Here is a 22,879-nt window from a genome sequence, read left to right on the forward strand (position 1 = left end):
ATTTATAGATTCAACAGTATCCCCATCAAGCTACCTATGACCCTCTTCACAGAACTGGAAAAAACCACCTTAAACTTCATATGGAACCAAAAGAGAGCCCGCATAGCCAAGTCAATTCTAAGCAAAAAGAACAAAGCTGGAGGCATCACACTACCTGACTTCAAACTACACAAGGCTGCAGTAATTAAAACAGCATGGGACTGGTACCAAAACAGAGATATAGACAAATGGAACAGAACAGAGGTCTCGAAGGCAATGCCACACATGTACAACCACCTGATCTTTGACAAACCTGACAAAAACAAGCAATGGGAAACGATTCCCTGTTTAATAAATGGTGTTGGGAAAGCTGACTAGCCATGGGCAGAGAGCAGAAACTGGACCCCTTCCTGACACCTTACACTAAAATTAACTCCAGATGGATTAAAGACTTAAACATAAGACCCAACACCATAAAAACCCTATTAGAAAACCTAGGCAAAACCATTCAGGACATAGGTGTAGGCAAGAACTTCATGAACAAAACACCAAAAGCACTGACAACAAAAGCCAAAATAGACAAATGAGATCTAATTAAACTCCAGAGCTTTGGCACAGCAAAAGAAACAATCATTAGAGTGAATCAGCAACCAACAGAAAGGGAAAAAATTTTTGCAATCTACCCATCAGACAAAGGGTTAATATCCAGAATCTACAAAGAACTAAAACAGATTTACAAGAAAAAAACAAACCCATTCAAAAGTGGGCAAAAGATATGAACAGGCACTTTACAAAAGAAGACATATATGAGGTCAACAAACATGTGAAAAAACGCTCATCATCACTGGTCTTTCGGGAAATGCAAATTAAAACCACATTGAGATACCATCTCATGCCAGTTAGAATAGCGATCATTAAAAAAATCTGGAGACAACAGATGCTGGAGAGGATGTGGAGAAATAGGAACACTTTTACGCTGTTGATGGGAGTGTAAACTAGTTCAACCATTGTGGAAGACAGTGTGGTGATTCCTCAAGGACCTAAAAATAGAATTTCCATTTTACCCAGCAATCCCATTACTGGGGATATATCCAAAGAATTATAAATCATTCTATTATAAAGACACATGCACACATATGTTCATTGCAGCACTGTTTACAATAGCAAAGACGTAGAACCAACCCAAATGCCCACCAATGATAGACTAGACAAGGAAAATGTAGCATATATACACCATGGAATACTATACAGCCATAAAAAACGATGAATTCATGTCCCTTGTAGGGAAATGAATCAATCTGGAAACCATCATTCTCAGCAAACTGCCACAAGAACAGAAAATCACATACCGCATGTTCTCACTCATAGGTGGATGTTGAACAATGAGAACACATGGACACAGGGAGGGGAGCATCACACACTGGGGCCTGTTGTGGAGGGACTAGCGGAGGGACAGTAGGGGGTAGGGAGTTGGGGAAGGATAACATGGGGAGAAATGCTAAATACAGGTGACAGGGATGGAGGCAGCAAACCACATTGCCATGTATGTACCTATGCAACAATCCTGCATGTTCTGCACATGTACCCCAGAACCTAAAGTACGATACTATATATATGAATAAAATTAAATTTAAAAAAGAAATCATGCCTATAGAATTTCTAATATAAAGACAAAACAACATGTAAAAATAACTTTATTAAAACTTAAAAACATTTTCAAAGTGTATACATGCAAATAGATAATTCCACCATAAAATGGACTTCTAAGATCAATGACAAGCAGATACAGACTGATCTGGCAAAACATGCATCAGCCACCTAACCTCCCCTACATTCCTGTCCTCAGGGTTAGCCTGCTCACTGGGAGGAAAACCACACACTTACCAAAATGTCCCTGCTGCTGTCATTGCCCTCAAGGACTGGCATGACGGAGGAACAGCCCTTGCTATAAGTGGGAAGGAGAGAACAGCTCTAGGGAGCTCTGGTTCATCCCAGCAACACACCAGGACTGGAAAGAATCCCACGCGGCACCCCCAAGTGGAGTCCACCCAAGCAAGTAACTTGCTCAGCTGGGCTTTCCAGCAGTTCTCAACACTGACTGCTCATTATAATCCATAGAACTTTTTTAAAAATCCCGATTGTCTGAGCCACAGATCAATTAAACCAGAATCTCTGGGACCGGCACCCGACAACTTCATTTTTTGAAAGCGCCCCAGGTGGCTGCGATGCTGAGGGGAAGAAAACCATAGCAGCCATTTCTTGCTCAACTCCTAGCTTCTTAGACATCTCCCTTGTTCAGATTTAAAACATCTGGCACGTCTGACACCCTTCTTGACTTTTGAAAGATCTGACATACGGATGCTTTGTTTCTAACACTTATTTATGAGGAGTTAAAAATAAATAGAGCACCCAGATTTCAATAAAAAATTTATTTTCATAGAAAAGTGCCAAAATATCCACCAATGTCATAATCTATCTCAATAACCAGTTTACACTAGTAATGAAAACACAAGCCTCTTTATTCACATTGTTTAAAAATCCAATTCTTTTCACACATTCCCACAGTAACTGGAGTCTCTAGACAGTGGGAAATTTGCATTCCTATTTGCTGTGGCAGTCCATATGTCCAGGTTCATATAGGCACGAAATGGGTTAAACCCTGGGTAGTACTCCTTGCACATGACCGCTTGGTTTTCCATGTGAGTTGAATGTTCCGTGGTGGGGTTGATGGGACAGCAGTTTTCATACACATCGCTTTGCGGAGCCCAGATGGAACCAAAAAGTCCAGACATTGGAGACAAGCTTCGGGTGCTTGTGAGGTAGGGCTGAAGTATAAATGAGGAAGGAAAAATAAGTGAAAAAAAAAAAAGAAGAAGCCTTAAAAAGGTAATGTCAACACTGAATACAAAGTACTGAAAACTACAATGGTATTGAGCTACTTGGAAGTTATTAGACTACTCCCAGTTTAAATCTGGGTTAACTCCGTTTTTTTCTCAAAGGAAAGGCTGTGAAATCATCATGTAATGGGATAAACTTATTTGCAACCCGAGAAAGAACCCACAGACCAAATACCCTCTATCTGGAAAAACAGAAAAACAAGTGTCAAGTGGATGTGGAAGGAGAAGCTGTAGGGCTTCTGAGCAGGGAAGCCGTGCTCGCAGGCAGGGAGTGCTGGAAGCCCGACCACCCACTGACCTTCCTGGGACTTTCATCTCTTACCACTGACGTAAAGACCAAGTGAGTCCACATAAAGACAGCTGTGTCACACAGAAGGCTGGCCCATGTTCAATTTTATCTACAAAGGACCACTGCTTGGTGCATTTTGGGATGTTTTTCATTTGGGGTGGCCAGAATGTCAATGTCTGCAAGATCGCACCCATCTGATTATTACATGTTAGTTTCCTGCAGAGGGTGGCCAGCCCTGGCTTCTGTGAGCTAAAAGAAACAAGCCAGGTTTTGGCTAATCTGAACCTAACGCTAAAGCTAGCTGAGACCAGGCTTAAGGAAGCACCGGAAACAGTTCAGAGCTGCCCAGGGCTTCCCAGAACAGGATGGGTAACACTGACCGGAGAGCTGATGAAACTGGCATGTCCCCAGGCAGCAGGCATGTTGGGCGGGGTGTTCCAGGTAGACTGTGAGTTGTGATCCATAAAGTCTGTCTGAACTTCGGCAGGACAGGGGAAGCCATTGGGATAGTTCATGTTTTCTACAAAGAATGGGAGAATATCATCATAGGTACACGTTTTCATTGAGAACTGAATCTCACTCAGGCTAAAAAGCTTTCAAGTCCTTACTACACTGACATAAATACTTGGTCCGTGTGGACCAGGAGAGTCATTTCAACGTCATTCTCAAGATTAAAACTGTTTATCAGACACACAACCTGGGAAGCCCTCAATGTGGAAGGTCTTCTTCCAGGCTTGTTTTTCTCTGTTTGATCACTTGATGGGAATCTTTCTATTACACAAAGTACACTAAAATTCTACTAGAGATCTAAATAGTGTCAAGATTCTTGCCAGTCTTTAAAATGTTTTTATTACCTGTCATGCCAACCTCAGTCACCTACACATATATCATAGGTGCTGATAAAGCAATCCCAAACCAAGGACTCCTTAGATAGCATTAAGGACATAATGAACACAGACCCTCACAATCATAAGAACATTCCCAAAGCACCTCCTTGTGGTTAGCATGGAGCAATGCATGTATCAAAATCTAGGTAAGAATGATACATCCCAAGAAGAAAAAAATTAAAAGAATGATACATCCCTTTCCTGAAAAGGCAACTCTAGCATAAGAAACCATGATCCAACAGTAATGCAAAATAGAACATTTTCCAGTTGACCAGGGAAATCCCACAGCTTTTTTTTATTATTACAGATGGTGAAGCCCAAGCATCTGCAATTTTCCACAATTTCCCCTCCACGCTCCTTTCCTTCCTTCTGCAGCACCACCCAAGGGCAGAGAAGTAAGGACCTTCTCTGGGAATGGGAAGCAGGCCAAGGTTTCCATTTCACACGGGTCTTGCCTGCCTAAAAAAGAAGAGCAAGCAGCTAAAGCCCCCAGCCTCCCAACAGATAACGAGCAATGTTACCTCCATATAGCTGCAAATGACCCAGTTCTACCTAACTAGAAGGACTAAATGGATTAGAGTTATTTTTGAAGACCCCAGACACCCAAATTTGGAAGGCTTTTTGAGGGTCACATAAAATTATATATGGCATCAGTGCAAACTGGATCCACACAAAGCCATTCAGCGGTCTACTGTAAGCTCATTCTCACAGTCTGCTCACTGTAAATGGTACATTCTTCTAAGTCCACACATGTCCAGCTTTGACCTTCTGAGAATAAAAGAATGGCACTGAGATTGTCTGAAGAGCTCTTACCTTCTGGAAAGGCATTGTAATCGTTCAATTCCAACGGACAGTATGCACTGGAAAACTGGCCTTCGCATGTTGCACTCCAATCAATGAAACTGCCACAAAAAAAACAAGTGGTCAAGACATCAAATAAAGAAAAAGGAAAATGATTTCATCGCCTAGCATCCTAATCACTGTGAATTCCCCAATTTTGGAAAATAAAAGATGAACTTTCTCAAGTTACAGAATCAAAAACTGACTAAATGCTCACCACTAATGACACACCATGAGCGAGATGGATGGCGTGGACTAGGAACACACTTCCTTTGTCACCATGTTTGTTAAGTATAACTAGAGACAGAGTAGAGAGCCGTGGCTTTATCAGCACTGTGAAAGAACAGCTGGAATACCTCAAAGTGTCTTTATGCACATCTGAAAAACTTAAACATGTTCTGTTAAAAATGTCCACTCAGAGCGAGACCAGCATTCATCTTAGAGAAGTCCTAACTATAAAGAATGTACTTCATGATAATGATCCCTATTGCAACCTAGATTCTTATTATAGAAATGATAGGAAATACTGTTGCAATAAGCTGAACCCAGGAAACCTGCAAATGGATTCTGAGATTAAATATCTAATTTTCTTAAGGCTCCCTAATTGAATGACATGTTAGTATCAAATAGCAAATTTGAGAAACTGCCATTGTGTAACTGTTTTTCAACACACAAATTATTTGATCTTTTAAAATTTTAAATGTGGGCCAGGTATAGTGGCTCATGCCTACAATATCAACACTTAGGGAGGCCAAGGCAGAAGGATAGCTTGAGACCAAGAGTTCAAGACCAGCCTCGGCAACAAAGCAAGATCCTGTCTCTACCAAAAAAAAAAAAAAAAAAAAAAAATTAGCCCAGCATGGTGGCACACACCTGTAGTCTTAGTTACTAGAGAGGCTGAGGTAAAAGAATTGCTTGAACCCAGCAGTTCAAGGCCGCAGTGAGCTATAATTGCACCACTGCACTCCAGCCTGAGCGACAGAGCAAGACTCTATCTCTAAAAAGTAAATAAACAAACAAATAAATACAATGTTAAATGGGTTCAAGAATAATGCCGTAGAAAACTGAAGAGCTTTGCTCTGCTAGGAGTTAGGAATTATGAGTATTTTTTTCAAATCTGCCTCTAATGTATGAATAAATCATGTTTTCAATTTTTAAAAAAATAATGACACTATCACTAGCTTTATTTCTTTTATTTCCTTTCATGTTTCTCTCGATGCCTGGTTTGCTGAGTCCCAAGGCAACTCTAAAAGCAGAAGGAACACACAGCTGAAGTCCACTGAGGAAGAAGCCTGGCCCTCGTTTTTGTAAGGAAACCCTAACAAACTGAACTCAAACTCCAACTGCAAGCCCTTAGACTAAGCAAGGCCCCAATCAGAGAGGTGAAGCTGTACCTATTATGAACCGGGGCAGGCTCCTGAATCACACAAGGCACGCCGTTCTCCAGGGTGCAGTTTAAGCTGCTTGTCAGACACACCGGCAGAGTGGGCCACAGGTCTCCAGGTGAGTAAAGACCTAGGAAGAGAACAAGGCCTGAGTCCGCCCCATCCTCACCTGGCCCTCATCCTACCCTTCCTGAACCTGCTCTTCCCTCCGGAAAACACTCCCTGATGTCACCCACACACGCTGACTGACTCCTTTTGGGATATAATGTCAGGATATAATTCTGAAATACAGCATATTATTTTGAGCGTTTCTTCAGACGGTGTCTGACTGTCCCCTCTCCTGGATGACAAGATGAGGTTCACGTTAACAAGTATTTCAGGAGTTACTTTCTGCAAGGCCCCGTTATAGACACTGAGGGTACAGCAGTGAAGAAGTTACATTCAAGTGAGCAGAGACAAATAACCAACAAAGATAGCACGGCAGATAATGAATGTGCTGTGATGGCAAACACAGCAATTTCTTTTCGAGACAGTCTCGCTCTGTCACCCAGGCTAGAGTGCAGTGGTGACATCTTGGCTCACTGCAACCTCTACCTCCCAGGCTCAAGCGATTCTCCTGCCTCAGCCTCCTGGGTAACTGAGACTATAGGCACACACACCACCATGCCCAGCTACTTTTTGTATTTTTAGTAGAGACAGAGTTTCACCATGTTGGCCAGGCTGGTCTAAAACTCCTGGCCTCAAGTGATCCACCCGACTTGGCCTCCCAAAGTGCTGGGATTACAGGTGTGAGCCACCTGTGCCTGGCCAAATACAACTATTTAAGATAGGATGGTCAAAGGCCTCACTGAGGGAACAGCTCCTCAAAGATGTGACTGAGGCGAGGAAGTGAGCCCAGTGGATACAGAAGAAGCACATTCCAGGCAGCAGAAACAGTACTGCAAAAGCCCTGAAGCAAACATGCCTGGGGAGTTCAAACAGCAAGGATACCAGCGTGGCCAGGAAGGAGAGGGGATAGGGGAAGAGTAGGGGGTTAGCCACAGAGCTGACTGGGAGCAGAGAAGATAGAGCCTGTGGGCCCCTTGAAGAATGCAGGCATTTTCTGAAGCTACCGGAAGGACTTGAGCAGAGCGACTTCTTGGAGACAAGTCTTTAGGGATTGCTCCATTGCTGCACATCTTGTAAGTAGAGGCATTGGCAACCTTTCTCTTAGACTATCTTTTCATAGATGTTGGCTAGGCAAAAGCCTTGGAACATACAGTGTCTCTTTCTGGAGCAAAAGACAGGCAAGCTTGATGCCTATTATAAAATTTCTGGGGTCCCAAAGCTCAGGGTTCCTCTCCCGTAGTGCAACCCACTGTGTGTGGCATCCATCTAGGGCTGAGTCACCCCCGTGGGGCTCAGATGAACTCATGCAGCCAGGCTGGAGTTCACGCAGTGGGCTTGCCCCAGCTATATTTCAGCTTTTTGTGGAAAAGTGGCAGCTATCCCTCTGGGGAAACTTTACCCCCCCACTCTGTACCTGAAGTGAAGTTGCTGGCTCAGTGGGCCCTTAATTCCCAGGAGCTCCCTTAAATGCCTAGGCCTGCCTCACTGATGGCTGGGTCTGGTTGAAATCCAACAGCATCTACTAGGGGGCTGCAGCTGTTCCACCTCAACACCCACCATGCAGAACTGAAAAGGAACGCAGCCATTTTGATCAGTGGGCAGAACCCAAAGTGGTTCTCACAGCTCTGGCTAATTCTGCCCTGATGAACCTTGCTAGGTTTAAATGAGTCTTAGGCTATTGCCAATGGTTTAGGTGCTTGGTCTGCCACTTGGGAAGCAACTGACTGGCAGATTAAAGACAATGTTGTCTGGGGCTCTGAAAAATGGAAATTGATCTTGGCTTCTGTTTAAACCTTGGAGCCATTCAAGATGCAGGTCCTTGGTTAGGATATGCTCTCCACTGAGATCAGCTGGAATCAAGACACTGATCAGGTCTGCACCACCCAGGCTGCCGTTGTTGCTACCTGGGTGCATCATTGCCCCAGACATGGCAACACTTCCAGCATCACACACTGGGCACAAAGTAAGCTTCCTGGAAGGTAACTGGTTCATGCACATCCTATGGGAATCGATCACTAGGAGGGAGCTACCCAGTTAGAAATGGCTGGTATGGAATTTGCTGATATTAGCTGAAGTGATCGAAGATGGCACCTGGTCCCTGGAAGGCATCTGGATCAGCCTCAACTCACTGACAGAATTGCTCCAGATGTTCTCCTTGCAGGCCAAGGTGCAGTCTACGCAATCACTAATAATATATCTTGCTGTACCTGGAGTAATACCTCTGGCCAAGTGGAAAGATCAACACCGAACTTTCTGGGGAAAGCCATCTGGCTCTCTAAGGTAGACCCTGGTGGTCTATCGGATTTGTTCAGCTGGTTGGGTTTGAGACTCTGGGGCATGGTTGAGGTCAATACTGCAAAATGGCCTCATCCTGCTGCGTGGGCTCCTGTGGACAGCAGCTGTCAGTAAGTGTATGAGACAAAGCAGATTTGGTTCCACCTTCCATTGGTCAGATTAAGAATTACTTATGGCAGGATGCACTCATGTGAAAATCTACCAGAAGCTGAGGCTACATAGAAATAAGAGGGATGTATGTTATGAGACAATTCTCCATGGGTTTCTCAGATTTCTGCACTTCATATGAGAACAAGCACTGGCTCCTTTATTCTGGCCTAGGTTTTCCAGTGCATTTGTTAGGCAAAATCTCTGAAGGAAGAGTTAGTGTCTCCTTTTGGGGCAAGGCACGAGTCTGCTTCATGTCCAACACAATAGAGAGAATATCTCCTACATATACATTTGGGAGTTGTCCAGGTCAAAGGAAGACTCAGACCTCTGCAAGTTGATGAGATCACCAAAAGAGTGTGCACATACAGAGAAGAGGAGGGCACCAAGGTCTGCTCTCCAGAGAGCTCAGGGTCATGAGGCGGAAGATGGGGAAGAGCTGGATCAGGAACCTAAGGTCTACCCGCCAGAACAGAACGTCCCATGTCATAGGTCAACATGGGGACCGAAAACAGAACCGATCAAGCACTCATCAATGTGCAAATCACCAAAGACTCCGACAGCACCGTTTCAGGGGAGCCATAGTGGCAAAGGCCAGATTACAGGGGTTTCTAGAGAGGACAGGAGGAGAGGAGTTTGAATCAGCAACTAAAATAATTTTTCTAAGGTGTTTCCTAAAGACAGGGGCAGAGAAACAGTAACAGCTGAAGAAGGCAGTCAAGAGAGAGTTTTGGCTATTGTTGAATTTTTAATGATGAGAAGTATTATAGTATATTTGTGTGCTGATGAGAATGACCCATTTCAGAAAAACCGATGATGGAGGAGGGATGGGAAAATCTGTAATAATACCCTTGGAGAGAAGGGTTGCATTGACAGTCCTTCAGGCTGCAACAGGAGAGAGGCAGAGAAGAGCAGAGAATGGTGGGCAGGTGGAGAGGGCAGTGGGAGCTTGCTGAAGGCCTCTAATCATTTCTCTCTTTTCCAGTAAAGCAGGAAGCAAGATCAAGTAAAAGAATAAGGTAGGAGGCATTGGAACTGTGGAGACAGAGGGGCAGGGCGGGAGGACACACACAGGCATTATGCAAAGTGGGTGGTGGGGAATCCACAGAGGCAGCTGGCATGGGGAACACTGCTCTCCAGCTTCACTCGTCTGCACAGGAGCAGGTGGAGCAGGTGGGGCCCTGGGCGAAACCATGGCTGGGGCTTTGCAATAAAGCAATAAAGGAATAGGAGTTGAGGAAATGACTGTAGCAACAGATCGGGCCATCTCAGCTGGGCAAGGAGAACGTGGCTGTGAGGAAGGTGAGGGAGTACAAGGATGATGGGCCCACTGCTTTGCGGGTAATAGACTATGGACAAGATGCACTCTGTCAGTACATCTGACAAGGGCCAAGGTAAAGGCACTTGAAGCGTGAACGCACGAATATGCGCGCGCACACACACACACACACACACCCCTACCCCTGGGTCAGGACACCAAATCGGACATATATCTCCAACTGACAGCAAAGCTGGGCGGCATGTGCTGAAGGGCAGATTTTCTGTCAGTTTTCATTTTTCCTCACCATTAAAATCTTACCTTTCTCTATTAACCCACAGGAAAAAGAAAAGTACCACCTAAACCACCCACGCATCTTGCCTTTGCAAACTGTGGTTTATTGAATTTTAGATTTTTTTAATTGAAAATACTTATTTTACTGGACTAGTCATTAGATTCAATTTGCTATTTCTGTTGATAACTGGACAAGTCCAAAAGGAACCACATAAAGTCTTCCACTTTCAAGAGTAAAAATTCTCCAATGTGCAGAGCAGCTTTTAAACCCAGCGTTAAATTATATGACCAAAAGCAAGTATGTGTATTAAAGACCGAATAAAAATCAGGTTTATCCTGCCACAATTCCTGACCCACGTTAGGCAAAAAAGAAGCCCTAGAATCAAACAGGAAACAAAAGAAGAGAGGTTGAAGAGGAGGAAAGAAGAAGAAATTGAGGGAGGACTGGAGTTCACTTCCCATCAGAGTCCCCCAACCTGCCCCAGGCAGGAGAGGTTTCCTTCCCACCCACTGCTATTTCCATGCACCCAGGCAACTGCCAGCAAAGCAGGAGGTCTTTACCCTGCAGGCAGAAGGTCTCAACCCTGTTGTCTGAGCCAAGCTGCTCTCCAAGGCTGTAGAGGCTGAATTAACCAGCTTCTAAAATAGAGTGAGTTGGGAAGGAAGGGGAGCAGGCCAGGGAAAGTGGTAAGCAGGTGACGTGCTGCACCCTCAACCCAGGCACGGTTCCCAATCAGCCTCTCTTCCCTTAGGCCACGCATCACCCTTCTGTAGTTTTCTGTCATCTCTGACTAGGGAAGGTGAACTAAGTGCATCGGGAGTCTCCTGCGAGGGGCCTGCGATTATTCCAAGGTAGAGAGCATCTGTGCCTCAGCTGTAGAGAGGGGGCTCAGAATTGATGTACAAGGTCAGCTGGGGCCCTGATGATGCCCGTCCACAGAGCAGGTGCCTTCCTGATGTATGAATGTGTGGCTTGGAGAAGGGGTCAGAGGGGAAACAGCCCTGTCCCACCCCACCTGCTTTGTCTTCTCAAGTTCATGAGCCAGGAATACAGATAGCACAGAACCCGTGGCTGATGTCTGCAGCAAGAGAAATGCACCTCACCTTTATCTTCTTCAACACCTCTGGGCCCAGCAGGAAGGTTGGGGCAGGAAGGCTCTGCGTATTGTGGGAGACTGTTCACAGCCCTGTAGGGAAGTGAGCAAAGGAGGAACAACTCATTTTTTTCTGCACAAGAAAATACGGATATTGTATAACAAAGTCTGATTGAGTTTTCACATGACATCTTCCCCAAGAAACATACAGATATAAAAGATGCAAAGTTATACAGCCAGAAAAGAATTGAGGAATATTAAATTCCCAAGATCCAGCAAATTCTTATCATAACCATCAACAAAAAATTAATTAACATAACTATGGTATCTGGTGGTTTTAAATATAACTGTCCCCATTAGCAGCAATTCTTACTCCTGTGTTTACATCCTGCCCCCAATAAACCCATGAAGAGCGTTCCTTGTGCACTAGCAAGTTTCCTTCCTCACAAACTCACCCGTTTAAATGCATTCTCGGTCCTCTCACAGTGAGGGAGGCACCTAAGAAATCAAGTTTATTTCTCACCTTGAATTCTCCTTCTTACCCACCCTCCTCTTCTCTCACTCAATCAAATGTACTTGTAAGCATCTATCTACTAGGTTCTTGCAAAATTTACTAAATTATCAACGCTTAGTTTTATTTCCAGGCCTAGCAAAGGGTAAATGATTCTCATCTTTATAATAACTACTGCTTCCACCTTCTGCACTCAGAAGAAATAAGGTCTTCTTGGCCAGACTGGTGGCTTACGCTTGTCAACAGCACTTTGGGAGGCCAAGGCGGGCGGATCACAAGGTCAGGAGTCTGAGACCAGCCTGGCCAATATGGTGAAACCCTATCTCTACTATCTCTACTAAAAATACAAAAAGTAGCCGAGCATGGTGGTAGGCGTGTGTAATCCCAGCTACTAGGGAGGCTGGGGCAGGAGAATTGCTTGAACCCGTGAGGCGAAGGTTGCAGTGAGCCAAGATCACATCACTGCACTCCAGCCTGGTCAACAAGAGCAAAACTCCAACTTGAAAAAAAAAGAAAGAAGGAAAAAGGTCTTCTTTTCTCTTCTGAGACAGAATCCCGCTGTTACCCAGGCTAGAGTGTAGTGGTGTGATCACAGCTCACTGTAGCCTCAATCTTCTGGAATCAAGTTATCTTCCCACCTTAGCCTCAGTGAGTAGCTGGAAATACAGGTGTGCGCCACTACGCCTGACAAATTTTTTAAAAAATTATTTTTAGAGATGGGGTTTCATTATGTTGCCCAGACTGGTCTTGAACTCCTGAACTCAAGAGATCCTCCCACCCTGGCCTTCCAAAGTGCTAGGATTACAGATGTGAACCACCATGGCTGGTCTCAGAAATTAGGTATTTTCTAACGTGGTTCCCTCTCTGAAAAAAAAAAAGTGTTACCAGAGACTCTCACATGAACCATGTTTACCTGCACGACTCCTGAATTATTAATAAAATCAGATTCTACTTTCCTGCATCTTTAGAAAATTCCATATTTTAACCTGCAGAATGCTAAGTACAAAGAAGAAATACACTAATTGATAGAAAAAGCAATACATAAAACACACTGTCAAAGCTGGAAAGCAAAAACCTTACATGGGATTGCAGATGTTATGGGAAAGATTCAAGGAGATGGGAGCTTCAGAGGGAAAGTCATTTGGTGAAACACTGTCTCCTGCAGTAGAAGAAACACAACATCACAAGTTTTAAAAAGTATACTTCAGTCGTATATTCAGTATTAAAATGCATAGGTTATTAATATCACTAATGCCTAATGACTGACTTTTCACTTTAAACTGATATTCACACATTTAGTCATTTAATTTTTAATTAAATATTAAACATGAATCGTGCAATTGTAATTATGAACATTTAGATATATTTCTTAACAATCTCTTTTTGTTGTTATTGTGTTTTATTTGAGACAGAGCCTCACTACGTCACACAGGCTGGAGTGCAATGGCGTGATCTTGGCTCATTGCACCTTCTGCCTCCTGAGTTCAAGCGATTCTCCTGCCTCAGCCTCCCAAGTAGCTGCAATTACAGGTGCGCACCACCAAACTGGCTAATTTTTGTATTTTTAGTAGAGATGGAGTTTTGCCATATTGGCCAGGCTGGTCTTGAACTCCTGACCTCAGGTAATCCACCTGCATTAGCCTCCCAAAGTTCTTTATAATCTCTTTTATGTTTGTGTATATGTATAAAATTGGAATCATATTTTACAGAAACATTGTCTTTTTTTTTTTTACACCATTTATTACATTGGGAACATTTTCCCACTATTACATAACCGTCACACAACTTAAAGACTGCATACTCTGCTACTGTACAGCAGTATCATTAATAATTTTCATCATTCTACTAATGTTAGCCATTCCCTCAAGCAAAAGATACACTTGTAGTTCTTAACGTACCTCTCCCTTTTTTTTTTTTTTTTTTTTTTTTTTGAGACAGTCTTGCTCTCTCACCCAGGCTAGGAGCATTACCCAGCAATAAAGGGAAGGAAATGCTGACACAGGCTGCAATGTTTTTGAAGCATGAAGACATCATGCTAACTGAAATGAGCCAGTCACAAAACGACAATCACGCTGTATGATTCCACTTATACAAGATACTCAGAGTAGTCAAATTCACAGACACAGAAAGTAGAAGGGGGGTCAGCAGGGCTTACAGAGAGGGAGAAATGCAGTTACTGTTTCATGCGTAGAGTTTCAGTTTTGCAAGATAAAAAATTCTGGAGATGGACAGGTGTGACGGCTGCACAGCGTGATGCACCTAGTGCCACAGAACTCCACATCTAAGAAGCATCACAGTGGCCAATGCTGTGTTATGTATATTTTACCATAACAAAAAAAATGTACAAATGAAAAACTAAATGCAGAGCTCTTTGAACTGTTTCCAAGGCAGACACTAAAAAACGACGATGATGATTATGGTAAGGATGGAGGGGAAGAAGGAGAGGAAAGAAAAAGAAAATGAGTGAAGTCCAAAGCAAAGGTCAAGGCCACTGTCCCATCTGTCCTCTGCACGCCCAAAGGCAGATGGAGACTGTGCGGACTGGGTATTCAAGAGGGCAGAGGGAAGAGTCACTGCAAGTGCCTGGGGCTCCGCTCAAGACTCACCAGCAGGCAGGAAGTGCTGGGTGTCCACTGCCAGCTTCTTATCCCCGTCAGAGCTGCTGGTGCTACTCCAGCTCCCCCAGCTGCCCCGGCTGGCACGCACACTGCCCGAGGAGCTCCCGCAGTCAGAGCTGGAATCGGAGCAGAACTTGTCTGCACACTTTTTCTCAGGCTTCCGGTAGTAACCTTCTGGAGGAAGAGTGAGAGCAGTCATGTTTCCCTGAAACAACTGTCAACCTCATGCATTTCTAGCAGAAGGAGAGAGGCGACAGGAGGAGGAAGGCCATGTTCACCTTCAGCAACCTCTGCTCATCTAGCAAGAAAGAAGGCATTCATGGGAACTAATGGTTGAACTATGAGAAATAGAGGATAGGCTGTCTACTCTGCCTACAGCAGGAGAATTAAGGGCTAAGATGGCCAACACCAACTATATAAACACGATCTAATAATGATTCTTCAAATAACAAATAAGTTCTATCAAGAAAACTGAGGCTACTCTATTGCACCGAAGAGTCATAGGGGATTCTCCCCCTCTCTTTTAATAAGATGTCCAATAAAAGTTTCAAAATATTGATACATGGGTGGGAAGACTCCTCAATAAGACCAAAAGCAACACACGCGTGTCAAGGGAATGAAAAAATAGAGGTGGAGGTAGAAACGAGCTAAGTGTGCTGGCCTGTGTGTGTGTGACATGGGCATGTGTCTGGAGAAAATGGGTGTTACGACCCCCACCACCCCATACCCCACATGTTCCAGACCCTATCCTGTACCAGACCCTGGACTCAGCACTGGGTGTCCCTTCTACCTACCACTCCCAGGGACACTGCCCAGCAGGCCTTGGACGGGGCAGTAGCCTGGCTCTGCAGAATCCCAGGTGTGGGGCTAGCACCATCTCACTTGGTCAGTCCCCACTTTCACCAAAGGGGGCCTGTCTAAGCAAGCCAGCATCGTTCCTTCAGCAATGTGCCTGAGGACAGCTATGACTGGCCAGACTGCAGGGCAGGGGCCAGCACTAGAGGCCTACTCAGAGTCAACCAAATCTTAGTTTTCTGATCTCACCCGAAAGCTTTCCACTGGGGCTTTAGTCATTAGCTAAGTCATTAGTCATTTCTCTTATCAGACACTTCCTCGAGGAAACAAAAATTCCACCAGAAGCATCATTTGTAGCTCAGTGTCATTACATACCTGCCTCTCTCTGGGCAACAGGTAAACTGCTTGCAATTTCGGCATCTGCTTTACCAATCTCCCTGGTGCTTTCCTGTACACACCAGCTTCGCACATTGAGGTCGCTGCTCAGCTCAGACCTCTCAAAGTCACTGCACACAAGCTTTAGGTCACTCTGTTCAGAAAGCCTGCAAGAGCCACATACACACACAAAAAACACATCTGTATTTTATCATGTACACATGCAGACTTCCTTTCCATGAGACTGAATAGAGGTGAAAATATGAATCTGGGGACTATAAGAGTCCTCTTCTCTTTGGGTCTGGTGGCAGAATATGATGAGCAAAAAGGCATACCAATAAGAAAAGGATTTTGTCATTTTAGAATTAATTTTGAGCTCATTTAATCTATTTTCACAGTTTACAGTGAGAGGAGCAAGACTCTGCAAGGTCACTCAAAGTCACCTGATAAGTGGCAGGTCCAGGGCCAGAACGCAGGACTCTTGGCTTGTTTTCCCTGTTGTTAGTGCAAAACATGATTTTTCAATAGATGAACCTGTTTCTTGGTGTCTGGCAGAAGGTATGAAGTGTTCATTTAAATGCATTCTAATTCACTCACTTAACAAACATCTGTTGAGTGGCCACCACGTGCCACATACTGTTATGAAAGGTGCAGTGGCTACAAAGAAGAATAAAGTTCTTTTCCCAAAGATCTCAAAATTGAACAATACCTCTCTTACTAGACCTTGAATGCCTCAAGGGAAGAACTGCAAAACAACTTCATAAATAGCAATACAGAAATGTAGAAAATACTACCAGAGAATTTCACAGAGTCCAATTTCAGTACCTAATGTTAGGTTTGTAGGAAGACAGGTAAGATCAAATATGTGAGATGTGCCAGGTAATTTCAACGATTTCTGATCAAGTTTAAAAAAAGGGGTATATAGACAGAAACAAGAGCCAAGGACATAGACAATCTGAAACAACCTACTTCTTAAGTGTCACGACCCCAAAACAGTATAAGCTTCTGGATACTTGAAAGTTATTTTTCAACGACTTGATTTATTATTTCTTTATGTCAGAAATCTGCTTTTAAAAATGTATCCTAATGTTTAACTGGTGAAGTTCCACTTTAATTTTATATCTTTCTATATGCTCACATCAGGAAAATATAACTTTAAAGTGACCTCAGAGTCGATCACATGTTTATGAGGATACATGTAAATGAATCCAACTAGGTCTGAGGCTTTTCCTTTCTATGGTATACTGCCTTGCAGCTTTCAAATCACTTAGTCTACATAATACAGGGCTAAATAAAGAAAATTACCTGTTAATAATTAGAACTTATTGTTAGCAAGAAATTAATATTGGGTATGTGTATTTTTTTCACATTTGTGTTTTGCTGATTGCTCAGCGTAAGCTGGGTGTTGAATTGGAGCCTGAAGATACCCGGGAGCTGCTGTACATCTGAGCACTGCTGGGGAGCTTGCTACAGTGCTGAATCCCAGGCTCTGAATGGAACCTCCTCGGGGGCCCGCAAGCAGGCCCATAAATAGTACCATGTGTGCTCTGTGCCAGCAGCAGTTCTGTCAGAGGTCCCTCCCAACAAGCTGAACTGCAACAAGGTGGAATTCCTTTCCCATGCAAATGTGCAATTGCTAGAGAAAAATCTAACAGAAACACATTGAAACACCTAGCTGAGCTCACAAAGAAGAGAACTCTCTAGACGCCAGAAATTCAAAGAACAAGCCAGAGTGGGGAAGGTCAGGGGTACCAGGCAGGAGACAGGCCTGACTGTCCAGGAGCTGGGTTTTAATGCCCCCAGCTCCAGGACATCCTCATACAGGCATCAGGGAGCTTAAATGAGTCTCCTGTATGAGACTGGGGCCCTGGAATGGGGCATCCTCAGTACACAGGAGACCAGAAAAGCTCCATCCACAGACCCAGTGAGGAAGAGAAAAAGGAGCACATCTCTGCTGCAGGCTCCTGGCACATGCATGTGTGGGAGGCTGGAAGTCTAACCTGAGAAATCAAAACTCAGAGACCATACCACCTGCGGGGACTTGGAGTCAGAAAGTACATACTACTGACCTGGTGGAAAAATCCCCAAGCTGAGAAATTTATAAAAATTAGATTTAGGTCACGCCTGTAATCCCAGCACTTTGGGAGGCTGAGGCGGGTGGATCACAAGGTCAAGAGATCGAGACCATCCTGGCCAACATGGAGAAACCCTGTTTCTACGAAAAATACAAAAATTAGCCAGTCATGGTGGTGCCTGCCTGTAGTCCCAGCTACTTGGGACGCTGAGGCAGGAGAATTGCTTGAAACTGGAAAACGGAAGTTGCAGTGAGCCAGGATCACGCCACTGCACTCAAGCCTGGCAACAGAGCGAGACTCTGTCTCAAAAAAAAAAAAAAAAGATTTAGGGGAATACTTCCGGCACTCCAGTAATACAGGATTCCCAAACAACCCCTGTTTGGCTCCTTCATTTACAGATAAGAATATGAGAGCTCAGGGAAATTAAGTGTCTCAAAGAAGCAAGGTTTCCAAAGCAGACTGCCACACTGCCTGGGTTCTAATTCTGGATCTGCCCCTTTCCAACTTGTGGCTTTGAGCAAACCACATAGTGTCTGGACATCTCACTTCCTGCAGCCGTAAGAACCTACCTTCTGCAGGACGGAAGCAAGGGTAACCTGAGGGGTAAATATTCTGTTTCATTACTATGATCCCAGAGAGCGCAGGTGGGTCAGTGGCTGAACAGGGAACAGAAGACGCAGCCTGTGCCCAGTGGGTTTCTCTAGTTCCTGTTCCACAAATGCTCCTGCCTCTCAGAAGCAGAATGATGGTATCCACATGGAGGGATGGCATATGCCTTTCCCCTAAAAACTACCGTATCTGTTAGCATTTTATAAAGAAAAGATACGCCATGGTCACTTTAAGGTATTTTTAACAAAATAAAAACATAATGGGAAAATGTTAATTTTACGAATGTATTTTAATCTTGATATAAACATCTACATTCTCATATTATCTGTATCTAACAACACAGAAATGAGTTTAAAAGCTAACAGCCAAATGCAAAATTCTAAAGTAAAAAACTGATCAATGTGTTAAAGGGACAGTAAGAATTACGTACCTTGAGACTGGGGCAACACCCCTCTTCTTGTTCCTTCTACATGATCGACTTTTATTCCAATTTAAATTTTGTAAATTTCCTTCTCTTTTCTCCTGAAGCTTTTTCTTCCTATAAGGATCTTCTTGCTAAAGAAGAAAAAGTAAATGTTTGTTTAAACTGACTATAAATAAAAACACGTTTAAATTTTTGAAGACCAATTCCATCTGAATTCAGAATGTCCCAGAGCTGTTGAAAACGGAGACGTATGTTTCTCAGTCTCTAGTTTGTTTTCTTTTCCCTTCTTGCTCTACTTCCCTCCAGATCCACAGAAAAAGAAGAAAAAAGAATTGTTGCCTATAAAATTCCTAAGAGGCTAAAAAGTAAAAACATCTGCTAGCAATTTATGACCAGCTTGCTGTTAACTTTGCGGCAATAAATCCTCCAGCCTTCACCTGTTAATTTGGTATGTGCAACTCACATAAATTACTGTACTATGAAGAAAAATCAGGTAAAAACTCAATTTAGGAGCAAGTTGTGTATTTACATTTTTGTTTACAGACGAACATTGGGAGAACAACCAAATCTCTATAGAATGCTCCAAACTAGTTTAAGCTTCTTGGATAAAAAAGGCAAGAATATGCCTGATGCTTTAAAAATGTGGTTCTGAAAAGCATCAGCACAAGATGCATAAATATTAGATATATGTATTAAATAGGTATAGTTTTCTCAATTGGGACCATTTCCTCTTATAAACGTCAGGCTTGGTCTATTAACAGAACCAAAAGGAGAGGGATTCCCCTTGCCCTTTCAAATTAGAAAATAGGTCAAGCCTTGAACATCCTCTAATACTTACTATTTCTCTTCCTTAAATATGTTGCCCCCTTAAAGCAAAGACACTGTCAGTACATGGGCGGTGGTGGGAGCTCACACACTGAGACCCAAAGGCTAAAAAGACACATCTTTTCAGTGTGTTAGGTCCTTTCAGAAGGAAGATGTCTTCTCCAGGAACCTCACAGAGGCAAATCCCCTGGGTCCAGAAGAGTCCCCTTCCTACCGACTCTTAGGATTCACCCTTCTTGGAAACCAAAGATTGGCTCATTTTACCTTCTCTTTCAGAAGGTTGGCCCAGCAATCAGAGTAGGAATTGTGAAGTTGAAACATACACTTGACTAACACGAATAACTTGAAAGGAGAAAAAGAAAAGGTTTTAGATAACCTGAAATACCTCCAAGTTCTGGGATATTAGAACCTTCATGCATCTATTAAAGCAATGTGCATACCACAGTGAATAAACACTAGAGGCAAAATGGCATTTTCACTGTATAGGATGTGTGATTTTGACATTTTTGCTTTCTCCTTTATACACTTTTGTTTCCCCCAATAGGTATATATTAACCTTTCTCTGATTCTGAAGGTATTTTTAAAACCTGACAAGTTAAACACACAAAGCCCTATCCTACAGGACCTTATGCTAATTCTTCAAGTTTGAAGCTAAACACAAGGACATGTGGACTCAGGATCTAATGTTAAACAGACATGCAGCACATTTATTCATGCATTGTTCCTTTGTGTATTTCTAACTTGGTGGGGGGTTTCCCACCCTCTGTCCACTGAAGAGCAAACAAAGGCTTGTCGACCCAGCAAGCACTTGAGCCTTTCCATCCCTCCACGGTCAGTGGGGTCTGAGAAAGCGTGAGCTGGTAAGCAGTCTCTCTGATACTTGGCTGCCTTTCTCAAAGCCGAACTGTCATCCTCTGCAAGCAAAAGAGTGAGTACATTCAAGACTACTGAGAGTCAGGACCTGGTGACCAGAGCATCAAAGAGTTCTCCATGAGTATGACAAAGAAAAGCAGAATGCAGACAAGCGAGATTCAGAGGCGTGAGACGCATCCCAGAAAGAGTGGGAAGGGAGCACCTTCCAAATCACTGGGCCACGAGGAGGGAAGTGGCAGTGAGTTGAGCTGAGAGAGAACAGGTCTGCAATGGAGGCAGTGGGTGGAAAGGGAGGGAGAGCAAGCCAGAGCACACAGCACACACCTGTCAAGAAATCCGAGGAAGAGCAAAGGACCACCTGGCTGCTTTCTGGTACAGAGGATCCCAGAGAGAGGAGGGTGGGACTAACCAGGAAACTGAAGAGTCACATGGAGCTGCAATTAAGAGCACATCTCCAAGGGTAAACTGTAGTGTCAATCTCATGAATGATGACCAGCTGTGTAACCTTGGCCAAGTTACCGAGCCTCTCTGCCTCAGTTTCCTGAATCAGTCTCAATGCACTGTGAGGACTGAAATTACCTAGCATCTCATCAGCCATTTACATGAGACTTATCATCATCATCACTACTGAGTTATTTGGTGGTTTCTTTTGTTTTGTTTTGTTTTTTGAGACAGGGTCTTGCTCTGTTGCTCAGGCTGGAGTGCAGTCATGCAACTGTGGCTCACTGCTGCCTCAACCTTCCAGGCTCAAGCAACCTCCCACCTCAGTTTCTTGAGTAGCTGACACTATAGGCAAGTGCCACCATGCCCAGCTATTTTTTTTTAATTTTCTGTAGAGATGGGGTCTTGCTGTGTTGCCCATGCTGGTCTTGAACTCCTGGGCTCAAGGAATTCTCCTGCCTCAGCTGAACTATTTGAACTATTTTAGTGAAGTTTGCTGAGCTCTCTGATAGAGGTGATGATTTAACAAATGGCAGCATGGAGAAAGATTTCCTAAGCTTTACTAAAAGCAAAGGAAGAAATCAAAGAAGAGAAATCACAGCCTTACTGCACAAAGCCATTTTAAAAGCCACTGTGTATAAGTAAAATCAAATAAGCAATAACAAGTTTGCTCAGTCCCTTAGCAAACTGAGAAAAAACTCTGATACACAATATTTGATAAAGTTGGTATCTTTAACACAGAAAGTGCTCTTACAGAGAATAAAAAGACACTAACAGTCAAAAGAAGAACGGGCAAAGGACATGAAATACAAATTCATTAAAGAAATATAAAAGCAAAAAAAAACACAAAGAGCTCGTTCAAAATATTTCATCGTAAAATAATGCTTTTGGGAAAGGTAAATCATGGACTACCTTGTGTCTCCTCTTTCCATTTTGGTTTCAGAAAACACAATGTGTTTATGATGCATAAAGACTAAGAAATGGCTGCGGAAGCAGGATCCTGTTCACTGTGTCTGCCTCTGAAGTGTGGAAGCAGAACTAGGTTAGATATTTACCTCTTAATTTCTAGAATTTCTTTTCAGTGGTAGCATTTTGAATGGATAGTTTGTGTTTTTCAGCCTGCTACAAAAAATGAAGAAAATTACTTACCTTTCCCTGGTAAGAAAACTAAACCACGACTGCTCACCTATCACACTGACTAAGATTCTACAAACAATTGATGCTGCACAGTGGAAAATGAAAGCAGCATGCTCAGATACAACACGTGAACAAATCTGTACCAATGTTCTGGAAAGTAATCTGTCAGCACACATAGGAGCTTTACACAGTTTATAACTGCATTAGTCCATTTCATGCTGCTGATAAAGACATACCCAAGACTGGACAATTTACAAAATAAGGATGTTTATTGAATTCACATTTCCATGTGGCTGGGGAGGCCTCACAATCATGGCAGAAGGTGAAAAGTACGTCTTACACGGATGACAGCAGACAAGAGAAGAGAGAATGTGCAGGGAAACTCCCTGCGAGACTTATTCACTATCACGAGAACAGCACAGGAAAGACCCACCCCCACAATTCAACCACCTCCCACGACATGTGGGAATTGTGGGAGTTATAATTCAAGATGAGATTTGGATGGAGACACAGCCAAACCATATCAATACCCTTCCATTCTATTTCTTGACATCTATAACAAAGACTTACCAGATACACAGGTAAGAGGAACAAAACTCTGAATAGCAGACTTATAATTATGAACGTAAAAAGCTGGAAACAATCTTAATGTCCAATGGCAGAAGAATGGTTTACATGATGGCACAGTTTATATGATGAAATGTTATGTCACCAATGAAAACA

The 22,879-nt window shown here is 43.3% G+C and overlaps 1 protein-coding gene across 15 annotated transcripts in view; it reads right to left on the reverse strand.

Annotated features, from left to right (window-relative positions):
* Positions 1-2,393: 2,393 nt before the first annotated feature.
* Positions 2,394-22,879, reverse strand: part of TMEM131L (transmembrane 131 like) — a 178,148-nt gene continuing 157,662 nt past the window's right edge. For 7 of the 15 annotated variants that reach the window (XM_008992586.5, XM_008992584.5, XM_002745383.7 and 4 more), the window contains exons 27-35: positions 18,887-19,011; positions 15,773-15,939; positions 14,591-14,776; positions 13,065-13,143; positions 11,484-11,566; positions 6,287-6,407; positions 4,866-4,954; positions 3,546-3,685; positions 2,394-2,804 (exon numbers count right to left, since the gene is read on the reverse strand). In XM_008992586.5, coding sequence (XP_008990834.3) covers positions 2,529-2,804; positions 3,546-3,685; positions 4,866-4,954; positions 6,287-6,407; positions 11,484-11,566; positions 13,065-13,143; positions 14,591-14,776; positions 15,773-15,939; positions 18,887-19,011 — 1,266 coding nt within the window. In that variant the 3' untranslated portion in view covers positions 2,394-2,528. The remainder of the gene's footprint in view (positions 2,805-3,545; positions 3,686-4,865; positions 4,955-6,286; positions 6,408-11,483; positions 11,567-13,064; positions 13,144-14,590; positions 14,777-15,772; positions 15,940-18,886; positions 19,012-22,879) is intronic. The other 8 variants (XM_078366370.1, XM_035292838.3, XM_008992585.5 and 5 more) reach the window with 3 other exon arrangements.

The sequence above is a fragment of the Callithrix jacchus genome, chromosome 3 (assembly GCF_049354715.1).
Source record: "Callithrix jacchus isolate 240 chromosome 3, calJac240_pri, whole genome shotgun sequence".
NCBI classification, from domain to species: Eukaryota; Metazoa; Chordata; class Mammalia; order Primates; family Cebidae; genus Callithrix; species Callithrix jacchus.